Raw genomic sequence first — 12,495 nt, 5'->3', positions numbered from 1 at the left:
AAGTCTCTCAAAAGTGTGAATTAAAACAAAGATGTCCTGTCTATATCGTCCTGTTAGGAGGAGGGGACATGGCTAAACAAGCATGCAGATTCAGTATTGGAGTCAGTATTGGAGGCATAGGTGTTAAAAACCGGCCCAGCTACTGACCACACAAGTTAATCAACAAAAGGTTTCTGTAGCATAAAAGCAACATCTGAAGACAAAGACTGAGTCGTTTAAAGCATACGCATCACTGGCTTAGCCTGTAGTCAGAAAGACAAAGGTTAAATGTCCCTCCTAGCTGGGTGTTAATGAAATGATATAATTAAAAACAAAAGAATATAACTTTGCAGTTATACGTAGATTATTGTTCATTTGGAATTAGAGGATAGACATTTATATTTCCACACAACAATCCAGCTCGCTCCATAAGATCTCAAAACTCAGGGCTTCTGGTAGTACCTAGAGTAGCAAAGTCCACTAAAGGAGGTCGAGCCTTCTCATTTATGGCTCCTACACTCTGGAATAGCCTTCCTGTTAATGTCCCAGGCTCTGACACACTCGCTCAGTTCAACACTGGATTAAAGACCTATCTGTTTAGTAAAGCATACACTCAGTGCATCACCTAGCGGATTCCACACGTTATTACATCTTGCTTATATACACTATGAACAGCAGCTACGCTAATTATTCTCTTTATTCTCTATTTCCACCTGGGGATAATCATCCCGAGACCCTCAGATTAGGCGGAGTCACTGATTGGATCCAAGACCAGCGACGAGAGGATCCCAAGGTGTCCATATCCGGGACCAGGCCGTATCCTGAGCTGCTGCTGCGCTGGTGGTCATGGAGGAGTGGAGAACATGAGTCTGATTCCTGTGATGCTCCAGGGACAGACGAGTCTTCACTGAGGCCATCTTCCAGCCTCCACCGCTGAGACTGCAGCTCTGCACAAGACTTTTGGCCAGCGGAGAAATTAAAATGGTCGTGTTGAACTGAGTCTGGTTCTCTCAAGAGTTTTATTCTTCACTTTCGTTAATTGGTGAACTGTGGCCACTGGCTTGCATGGTTTGGGATCTGTAGAGCTTATCACTGTTGGATTTGCTCTTCAGTGTTTGGACTCTCGGTAATGATTATTAAAGCACACTGAACTGAGCTGAGCTGAACTTAAACACTGAACACTGAACTACACGGTGTACATTTATGATGGCCATTTATGTGAAGCTGCTTTGACAGAATCTACACTGTAAAAGCGCTGTACAGATAAAGCTGAATTGAATTGAATTTTGTCTGTTCAAAAAACTTGAGTCTGGGTTTTAATGCTGATAGAATCATGCTCTAGAATAATGACGTGACCTGCCCTTTAATACTGTACTGGTGCTGAACAGGACTGATGAAGATTGTTAATGAACAAAAATTATTAAAAGATGTGGCATTAATTAATTGATGTCCTCATTACTGACATGTCACTCGTGTGGACACAGTGGATGTTCTTCCATCTGTAACCCAGTACTGGGAAACACCTATACACACATTCTCTCTCTCTCTCTTACACACACACACACACACACACACACACACACACACTCACTCATACACTACAGCCAGTGTAGTCGATCAGTTCCCCTATAGCGCATGTGTTTGGACTGTAGAGGAAACCCACGCCAACAAGGGGAGAACATGCAAACTCCACACAGAAACACCAACTGACCCAGCCGAGACTCAAACCAGTGATCTTTTAGCTGTGAGGCCACAGAGCTAAGCACTGAGCCACCGTGTCCCCCAACTGTGCTGATGTTGAACAGAATCAATAGAGAGGGATTAAATGACAGAGTTTGCTTTAAGTTATTTATTTCCTCATGACAGCGCTGTAATTTACAGATCTCTTCATCCTCGTTATAAAATTAGACTGATTTGCGTATATATATTCACATTTGAGAGGTTAAAGGGCAGAAAGCACGATCACTACAGCGGATTCTTCATCATCATCATTATTATTATTATTATAATACGCTGATCATCATCATCATCATCAGAAAGGAGAACACCTGACCTTCATCAGATTAAAAGTCCTGGATTAACCAATGAGAGGCGATCGACAGCAGGTAAAAGCGTAAAAAAGGAAACCTGAAGAACGCTCCTAAAAACAAACATCTGATGATTATAAATATGCTTTATATATATATATATATAACACAGAATCATCTTCACGGAGTCCGCTGTTCATATTTACATCATGAAATAAAAGAATCTGATCTGAGGTCAGCGAGCGGCCCGCAGAAACACACGGCAGAAATATAAGGACACTTATTATCATCACTATATTGGAATCTAGAGCACGATCACAACACAGCAGTTTGGCTAGTTAAGGCTTCACACTTCACAACACACACGCAGCTGCTTACTCGGAGCTTCCTTCAAATATCTACAAATCCTGAAATCAAGAAGCATCTGCAGGACAGGAACACAATACAGCGCTGATTTCAGAAATACCCAGTCCAAATGAAGAGAGCTGATCATTAAAGTCCGATTATTCTGCTTGTTTTGAGTGAGATCTCTTCATTTTGACTCAGTATCTCTGATTATAAATCAGTGCTGTGCTCTTCTTGATTTAAATCTCAGAGTAAGGAGCTCATTGTGCTGCAGTGTGTGACTGATGGATACGTGTGTGTGTGTTTATATGCAGATTTAAATAGGATGATGATGATGAGGTGTGCTTGTTGGGCGGGGCTACAGCAGGACCGCCTGTGATTGGCTGATCCATGTGTGTGTGTTTTGTCTGGTATTGCTCGCTCTACATGTGCAAAAGCCGTCCTGAATGTGTGCTACATGATGAACCTGACGTCGTTCCTGCCGCCGCTGCCGCTCAGAGCGTCTGGAAGCACACGCATCTTCATGGTCCCGTCGGCGCCGCAGGAGAACAGCTGATTGGCTGGAGCCGCTTCGATCTGCATCACGCCCGTGCCCAGGTTCCGGAAGAGCGACTGACGCGAGTGTTCATTGATGAAGCTGTGCAGGAGACTCTGTGTGTTCATGCTCCACACCTGACACACACACACACACACACACACACACACACACACACACACACACACACACACACACACACACACACACACACACACACACACACACACACATTAATGCTGGTTATTCAGACAGCTGATATGCAGAGCTGATGAGGAAGGAGAAACTGATTACAGCCTGTGTAGTATTTGAGAAATGATGCACACACTGCAAATAAAAGATTCTGTCTTGTTTCCAACTCAAATATCAAACAACAAACAAATGAATCAAGGAGCATTTCAATAATACAAAACCTTTCTACAGTTCACCCTTAGCTGATGATTGAATATAAAGCGTGTTCATCATGCTGTCCCGGCAGAGAGCCCTGACCTCATTAGATCCTCGAGCCCTGGGCTCCCTCCCGTTGCAGGGAGAGAGGGGAGTTTGAGCTCAGGTAGATCTCGATGGCTCCCCCTCCTGCTTATTGTAGCTAAGTGTCAGTTATGGATGCTGAGAAGAGGTACTTAGAGTATGGCTGAAATATTTTGGATTAATTGTTTAGGGTGTTTGTTTTTGAACTGTGGGAGGAAACCGGAGGACCTGGGGAACACCCACTCCAGCAAGGGGAGAACGAGAAAAACTCTGCAGAGAAATGTCGCCTGGTTTGGAAGGGAATTAAAGCAGGGGCATTCTTACAGTGAGGCAACAGCGCTAATCACTTACCACCGTGCCGCCCGGTTGAAAGGAGGGAAAGTAGGGTTGGGCGGGGGGGTTTCTTCAAGACCAAGATATTGAGATGAGAAAACTCTGTGAGTTAAGGATCGTCTGATTGGATAATTGGTCATGAGCTAATGCTGGAACAGCTGTGAACAATCATGAGCTCGTGATCCTCTCCAAATTAGTTTATCAATAAACTTCACAAATAATCTAGCTCTTGCTTTGAATCATGACTTCTCTTCCCTCATTGTCAGATGATTCTGCTTGTTTTAATGAGAAACTCTCTTCATTTTGACTCAATATTTCTCAAAACATGACTGTGTTACTTGTCGAGATAGTGCTTCTAGATTTCCGACTGTTTGGATATTTGGACTAGATACAAGACAGAAACACATTTACTAGAGATGTCCAGATCCGATCACGTGCTTTCAGACTCGATCAGAATCAGATGTTACTTCCCGATCAGGGCTGCGGTTCTGAAAACCATCATTAGCCAACTAAGGTGACAATAGACCTTTTACGCACTTCCGCAGTTTTCGAACGGAAATACTTCAATGTAGTGCAATAGAACTTCCTGTTATCATAGCGGCAGATACGAAAAATGGCAGAGTCGAAAAATCGCAGTTTCTGTTGTGTTCCAGGCTGTTCGTCTTCTAACCAAAAACAGCCCTACCTTTTATTTCATTCTTTTCCTGTGGATCCAAACCTGAAACCCAAATGGATACAGGCGATCTGAAGAGAGGAAGGGCATAGTTTTAATGTAAAACAGGTAGCACCTATGTCTGCAGCCGGCACTTCGCTCCGGATGATTACAGTGGTGGCTGCGTCGTTCGCCGCCTGAAGAGTGGTGTTGTCCCGAGCCTATTCCCTTGGAACAACTTTACAGCTTCTTTGAGAAGGGAGTCAGTATATGACAGAACCTACAAACGTCAGTCTAAACGGCTATGCTGTGAAGATAGCGACACGGTGGCTAAGGCAGCAAGGATGGATCACGACTACGTGACACACCCACCTGCATTGAGGTAAAGTTGGTTTTATATTCACACATTCGTTCATTTAGAAGTCTCTATATTATTTACCATGTTACTTTGAATATTCAATCGAAATAACCATGCAAACATGACTTGAAAACAACATTAATTGGTTATTTCACTGTGAACAATGCTGTACTTTGATAGTCATTGGCTGCTAATATGATTTCGCTATTTAGAGTTTGCAAATAATACTTTAAATAAATTATATTGTTAAAGGGAAAGTCTGAATGTGCGAATATAAAACCAGCTTTACCACTATCCCACCTGCAGTTAAGATTGTTCATAGTGTATTTAGCTAACGCTAGTCACCTGTGTGTACCGTTATGCATATCTACCTGAACAAATTAATGTTAATAATATAAGCTGTTCACGAAACTCAACTAATAAAATAAAATATTTTTTTAATAATGAAACAATTTATTGCTGAGACATGTAGTAAATACACAAAGTTTTATCATACTAGCATGTGTGGAAGTATTTAAAACAAGTGTTACAACTGGCCCTGTGTTAGGTTCTGCCCCGCTCTCCCCTATTTTAATTGTATGTTTTTAATTACTTATTTAATTTACTTCGGAAGACAACTCAGGCTCGCCGAAAACACTCTAGCTGCCTTTTCTCCGCCAAAAAACTCATACCGGAACTGGGTTTACACGTTGTTGACATACTTCCGTTTTTTGCGTAAAAGGTCTATTTCCGTCATTTCAAACATTGTGCACTTGCTGCTACACCTCTGGAGCTGTAGTTAGAAACAGAGTTCCTGGCTGTGTTCTATTCCCACTTATCCCCCTATGCCCTATTCATGTAGAACATTCTAACATTTAGACTCGGAATGATTAAAAATAATAAAGCATTGAGCTCATCTCTCTTAGCTGTCATTTGCTTTCAAACTCTTTTTAGAGGTGTGAGCCTACACTGGTCTCACGGTTCCTATATGACTATCATGCCATGATTGGGTTCAATCGGATATGTCAGTGCATCACGGTGCATTGATGACGCTTTCCATACACAGTTTTATATTTTCTTCACAGCAGCAACTCTTGTATTAAAATGTTTAATTATATTCATATACTATTTACAATTGTGTCCTTTAATACAGTCAGATGTTGTTTAAAGGCACAGTTCGCCATTAAACAACACGAGCATTTATAGCAAATAAACAGATAGAAATGTCTCGCTCGCTTTCTGAGCCTCATCTAGCAAGATCTTTCTTACACCCCTTTGATTGTCGTTTACATATATTTCGGTTAATATGGAGAGCGAGTGCATGCTTTTACTAAACTAATATTGATTGTATTTTAAATGTGTGTGTGTGTGTGTAAATCAATATCATCTGCACTGAAATGATGAGGTTCTTCTGTTCAGAAGCTGGTCCTTCGCCCCGTTTAGAGCATCGTTATGGGCGTTTTACATTATAACTAACGTGGTTAGAGCGATGGATCTGCCACAGAGAAACTAGGGGTTTTGGGAAACACTCGTCACTACATCGCTCTTTTCACAAACGATGCATCGTGCTATGATAGTTCTGCCGCAAGTTACGTTGTTGTTTGGGAAACACAGCCCTGGGGTCCGTTCTTCGTACGTGGATTACTCAGTTAGCTGGATTTGCATGTTGACGATTTGACATGATCCAGGATCGTTTCGTTCTTCAAAGCTGATCTGAGAGTTGTTGTCATAGCAACAGTTCTGCTAGATCAAACCTGATCGGGAGCAGTTCAATTCATATAAACAGGATTAGATCGGCTTAGTTAAGCAAAGAAAATACTGAAAGTATGTTCTGAATGCTGATATTTTCTTACATTAGTAGTTTTATACACTTGGGAAAATAGTAACTATTTTTAACTATATATATATAGTTATAGTTATTAACAAAATAAATAAAGTTATACATATTAATAAAACTTATGCAATCTGCACCCCTGAAATGAAAGTACAAAGACTGCCACCTGCTGGTGCACAGAGAAAACTTACTGATATGAACTTTTTAGATCGCTTTAGTACAAATTGTGTATGATAGAAATGCAGAATATGTGACTTTTAAAGCAATAATACATTAATGCAGTCATAAACATGTTTTGATAGTTAATATGACGGTGATTTGATGCTTCACAAAAGTTGCAGACGCCTTTACCAATATGAAAATGCTTTTGTAAACAACCAGTTATTCTTTACACAGATTAAAAAATGACTACTATAATAAAGAAAATCTTCTCTAAATGTGGAACTAAATACATTGATTTGCATTGAAATACATGATGAATACTCTTGTCTTGACACATGAAAGTGTAAAGCCTGCAGCTCACAACAAATGTGGAAAGTTCTTGCGTGTCATATTTAACAAACCGTTTACTGCTAATTTGATGTAATTTTGCTCACATGGATAATTGAATATTAATCAGATGATGTCATCACGCTGCTGTGCCGTCAGCCAATCGCTGCATTGCTGATCATGATTTGGAGGATGGATAGATCTGTCCTTCACAACACACACAGATCTCAGATCAGTTCATCCAGACATTCTAATCTGATTCGCAAACTTGTTTGAAGAACCAAATTAGCGAGAGATCAGTTATCAAGATGAACAGATCCAGGATCTGCCAAATCATCTTAGATCAGTTAAGCGAGGTACGAAGAACACTGGACTGGATTTATATATTCATTATTTTCAACAGGTCTGTAGTTTCATGGTGGCGCAGAGTTAGAGCTCTGTCTTGTCTTCTCACAGAAACAGCAGGGCGTGTGGCGTGACATCACTGTGTTGCAGAGACGCTATCGGTTATACACAGTTAAAGTAGAACACAGAAGCAGCTTGAAGCAGAAAGCGTGAGCATGTCTGAGGTGTGGAGCTATAATAAAGCTGATGATGACAACATTGCCCAAGCAAACTGTGAGATATGTACACTTGGGATCGCCTGCTGGGTATTTGAAGCTGAGCTGCTGTTTGTTCACATATTAGATTATTATTATATTTACTGTTGCACTGAAGTCCAGAAGTGAAGAACTGATGCTATTTGATTGTTGAAGCTTCCTCACAGAAGTGCTCTGTGTGTTAACAGAGGTGTTGAATGTTAAAATAAAGTGGATGAAATAAAAAATAAGGATCATCCTGGATCTGTTTCTTCACTCTTCCTCAGTCTTTATGTATTATAGAGGTATTGGATCGGGTTTTGGGATAGGCAGATCCTCAAAATCAAATGACTCAGAATCGAGGTAAAAAAAAAAACCTGATCGGGACATCTCACACAAACACACATACATCCATAATTACACAAGTTAAACACAATCATTATACAGAATTAAACACAAATACATCAGTAACTCTATCATCTCAGAGATTCTGCCTATACTGCCCTTCACACTGCTACAGCTGAGCGGTCAGGCACTGTAGCTGTGGGTTATCTGACAATAACAGCACACCTCAGAAGACTAATACAGGGCGCATTCACACTGTACAGTTGCCTTGAACCAACCCCCTGCCTGAGCCCGATTCAGAGCACTCAAAGGATCTGGGCAACGGGCCTGGGCACGGTTTAGATAGCCTAGTGTGAGTTCGCCCTCAGTTACTGAAGCAATAGTAGAGTCATGCAGTAATATAAAGGAGGTGCTGACCTTGATGTTGCCCTCCGCTGACCCGCTGATGAAGCAGCTCTCGCTGGAGTCCACCGCCAGAGCTTTGACTGGAGAATCGTGCGCCTGGAAACTCTGCCGCTGCAGCTTCACACTGAGATCCAGCAGAGTGATGAAGCCCCGCCGGCCCCCGCTCAACAACAGCTGCTGCTTACAGGCCAGAGCCAGAGCCGTGGAGCCCGAGTCATGACACACGAAGCCTGAGACACACACACACACACACACACACACACACACACACACACACACACACACCTGAGTCTGGTCATGTGTTCTCTTCACTCTGATAATCTCCTGAATTACAGTAAATCTCCACTGAAAGCTGTTCACAGAATAACACAAGACCTGAAACTATAATGAAGCCCAGTAAACTACACTGAACACACAGCTGAATCAACACAACAGCTGCTGTCGAAATGAGTGTGTGTGTGTGTGGAGGACTCACCATGGACCAGGCTGTAGGCTGGAGTGACCAGCGTGTCCCACAAACACACGTTCCTGAGACACAACAGAAGAGGAGCATCATGTTGATGAGCGTTCATAACTCTAATGTTGATCAGCGAGTGCTAGCGGTTATTCAATACAGCTCAGCTTCATGGATGAACACACTCAGGACAGCAGAAACAGCACGAGCGGAGCGCTCCACTGCAGACTGATGATCAGGACAGGAGATCTCTAGTGGACATCTGGAACATCTCAATACTGAGAGAACCACTGCTGAACACACGGAGCGTCCTGAGGGCTGTGTGTGTGTGTGTGTGTGTGTGTGTGTGTGTGAGATCTCCATCATCACTGTGGTGTGTGTGTGTGTGTGTGTGTGAGTCTGCATTCTGCTGTGTGAGTCTGCTGCACTGCTATAGATGCTTTTCTTACACTGAGGTTTTTCTCTTGTTTCTAGTCCAAAGATCTTAAAATCTTTAAATCAAGAAGCATTTTCTAGACAAGCAAAATATAAAGTGTTGCTTTCAGAAATAAAATGCCAAAATGAAGAGAGTTTTCCTTAAAACAAGCAGAGTAATCTGACAATGAGGGAAGAACAATAATCGTGTTTTTGACATGAGATTATTCTGCTTCCCCCATTGGCAGATTACTCTGCTTGTTTTAAGGAAAACTCTCTTCATTTTGGCATTTTATTTCTGAAAGCAACACTTTATATTTTGCTTGTCTAGAAAATGCTTTTTTTTAAATAATCTTTTTATTGTTTTTAGCATAAGAAATAATCAACAACATAAACAGAACAAAAAACTACATAAATAAATAAATAAGAGGAGGTTACAAAGGCCATTTCAAAATACACAAATAGTCAAACACAATATAATACAACATCATCCAGAAAGCATAAGGAAATAAATACAATTAAGCATGAAAAAAATATATAATTTACAGAGAAATGCATAGGCTCCATAATTCGACTTACTCCAGACCAATCTCACTTATAAAGAGTTACAAGTCCGCATTACTGATATAGAACATAACTGGGCTCCAGATTTTTAAAATGTGTTTAGTTTGTTTGTCACATTTCCTCCATGGGCAACACGAAACTTAAGCTCCTAACCTAAATTTCGAAGACAGGCACATAATCTGACTTCCAACTTTGTAAAATTATTTTCTTTGCTAATATCATACACAAAGATACTGCCTGTGATATATATTTATCTCCTATTTCTGAGGTGTCTCCAAAACTGCCCAATTTTGGATCTGGTGACAGACTTATCCTGTACACTTCAGATATAAAATTAAAAATGCTCTGCCAAAGTGAACTAGTTTTATGGCATGACCAGAGTGAGTGAGCCAGTGTACCCTGGTCTGGAAAATTCTAGTGATGAGTCGTTCATGAACAATTCATTCATTTTAAACGAATCATCAATAGGATTCAGGAACTACGAGTTCTCTCAGGGAGTGATTTGTTCATCCGCGCGTGCACACATCTGTGCAGGTGATATCGTTCATTTCAAGTCTTTTGAGTCGTTCATTGTGGAAAGGCAGAAGCCAATCATATGTGTTCAGAGCCGGAATAAGAATTTATCCGTTCATCTCGAGTCCTCTATCGGGTCTGAGTCATTCATTCATCACGAGCCAGTCATACGCATTTAGAGCCGGAAAAAGAATTGAAAGGTGAACTAATCATCATGGCTCCTATCCCATGACTAGGCCCACACGGAATCTGCGCGCACAGATTTCTGCAGATTTTTCACAGATTTTCCACAGATTTCTGCAGTTTTTTAGCCAATTATAAATTCTGTTTATTTACTTGAGTAAATGTGTAAATCAGAATTTATTCAGTTTTTATTCAGTAATCTATTACTTTTTATTTAATATATTAAAATGTAAGTTATGATACTCCGCTGGATACTCTCAAAATTATTCCGCAGAAATCCGCAGATTTTTACCAAAATTCTCCACAGAAAAAGCAAAAAACATCTGCAGATTCTGTCTGGCCCTGCACATGACTCAGACTGTGTTCACTGGTTAAGATTATTAATTACAGTACTTACAGTATTCTATTTATGACTTATTTGTCATGTGATCAACCTTTTGGGCTAGTTGTAGATGTGTTTGGAAGCAATTCGTAGCATTTTAATATTATTTTGGCTAATTGAACCAAATGAACGAAATTACTCGAAAAAAGATTCGTTCATCTCGATGAACGCGACTCAAAGATCCGAGTCAGTAAAATGATCTGAACTTCCCATCACTAAAATTCTTCTTGATTTAAGGATTTTTAGATTTTTGGACTAAAAACAAGACAAAAAAAAAGGAAGAAAAATTTTTTTGCAGTGTGTGTGTGTGTGTGTGTGTGTGTGTGTGTGTGTGTGTGTGTGTGTGTGTGCGCGTGTATGTGTGTGTACCTGTTGTCAGTGGACAGGCCTGCGGTGGCGATGAGAGATGACGAGCCCACAAACACAAAGTCATTGGCTGTCTTATTGTGACACTGAAGCGTCTGGAGGAACAGGAGAGGAAGAGGAGGAAGAGGAGAATTAAAGCTTCTGCTTGCACAGAATAATACAGGACACACTATACATCCTGACAGCAAATCAACACTGAATATAACTCTGGCTGCTGGTGATTGGGTTGTTCTAGAGCTTCATGGTTTAACGGCTGCTTGTGACGCTGTGGACCAGGGAGCTCTGGCTGGGCATCAAGGGCATAACACTGCAACAGTTCAGGTCCTCATTAAAAGGCCGCACTCTGTGTTAGTTGTGATGGTGCCGTGTCCTCATGGGTTCCTCTCTCTTTTGGGGTTCTGCAGGGCTCCATTTTTAATCCTGTTCTCCTCATCTGCTTGGATGGCTTTTTATTTTTTAAGTTTTATTGAAAACTAAAGAGAAGTAATGGGTTTGCAGGTACTGTTGGGACTCCTCTGTTCAGTTTGGGTTCTTCAGCTCAGCATAATAAACCTACAGTCACTAATTTAGGGGTGAAATTTGACACTCACATTAGAGCGGTAGTTAAATCTAACTTTATTAACTTAAGACAATGAGCAAAAATAAAGCTATATATACCAAAACTACAGTCTGAGGCAGTGATCCATGCTTTCATGAGCACTCAGTTAGATCACTGTAATGCCCTGCATGTGGGGAGCAGCAGGTCAGCTATTGCCCGTTTGCAAATGCTGCAGCAGGCCTGTTAGCTGGTGCTCACACATGAGCACATTTCCCCCTGTGTTAGCGTTGCTTCTTCGGTTGCCAGATCATTTAAAATACAGTTTAAGATTCTTTTTTTTGTTGTTAAATCTCTAAATGGTCTTGCTGCACCTAATATCTCTGAGCTGATACACCTCTAAAAGCCCACTCGCTCTCTCAGATCAGCTTCTCCTGATTGTGCTCTTAAACTCTTTTGTTTTCATTGGCATTTGACACCTGATCTTAATACCTGATTATTTTATGTGCCTTTCTAGGTAGTTTAGCAGTATTTTATCTTGTATTTTATAGGCTGTTGTGCTTATTTTGTTGTGTATTTTCTGTACAGCACTTTGGCTCACTTCTGTGTTTGTAAAGTCTGACTTGACTATAGTGAGGACATTATGAAGAATACAAAAGAACAGAGTCAAACTGAAGTGTTTATGAATGAATATCACGCACGCACACGCACAAACACGCACACGCACACGCGCACACACACACACACACACACA

General features: G+C 41.0%; 1 protein-coding gene across 7 annotated transcripts in view; it reads right to left on the bottom strand.

The window, feature by feature from the left end:
* The window catches only part of dmxl1 (Dmx like 1), a 372,767-nt gene that overhangs the window by 249,074 nt on the left and 111,198 nt on the right, over positions 1–12,495 (bottom strand). For 6 of the 7 annotated variants that reach the window (XM_073909971.1, XM_073909972.1, XM_073909970.1 and 3 more), the window contains 4 exons: positions 11,210–11,301; positions 8,806–8,858; positions 8,343–8,560; positions 1,814–3,023 (listed from right to left, as the gene is read on the bottom strand). The exons of the other annotated variant lie outside the window; for it this stretch is intronic. In XM_073909971.1, coding sequence (XP_073766072.1) covers positions 2,805–3,023; positions 8,343–8,560; positions 8,806–8,858; positions 11,210–11,301 — 582 coding nt within the window. In that variant the 3' untranslated portion in view covers positions 1,814–2,804. Of the gene's footprint in view, positions 1–1,813; positions 3,024–8,342; positions 8,561–8,805; positions 8,859–11,209; positions 11,302–12,495 lie in introns of those variants that run through there. 7 annotated transcript variants of the gene reach the window in all.

This window comes from Danio rerio, chromosome 8 (assembly GCF_049306965.1).
Source record: "Danio rerio strain Tuebingen ecotype United States chromosome 8, GRCz12tu, whole genome shotgun sequence".
In the NCBI taxonomy this organism is placed as follows: domain Eukaryota; kingdom Metazoa; phylum Chordata; class Actinopteri; order Cypriniformes; family Danionidae; genus Danio; species Danio rerio.
This window is presented reverse-complemented; position numbering and strand designations above follow the sequence as displayed.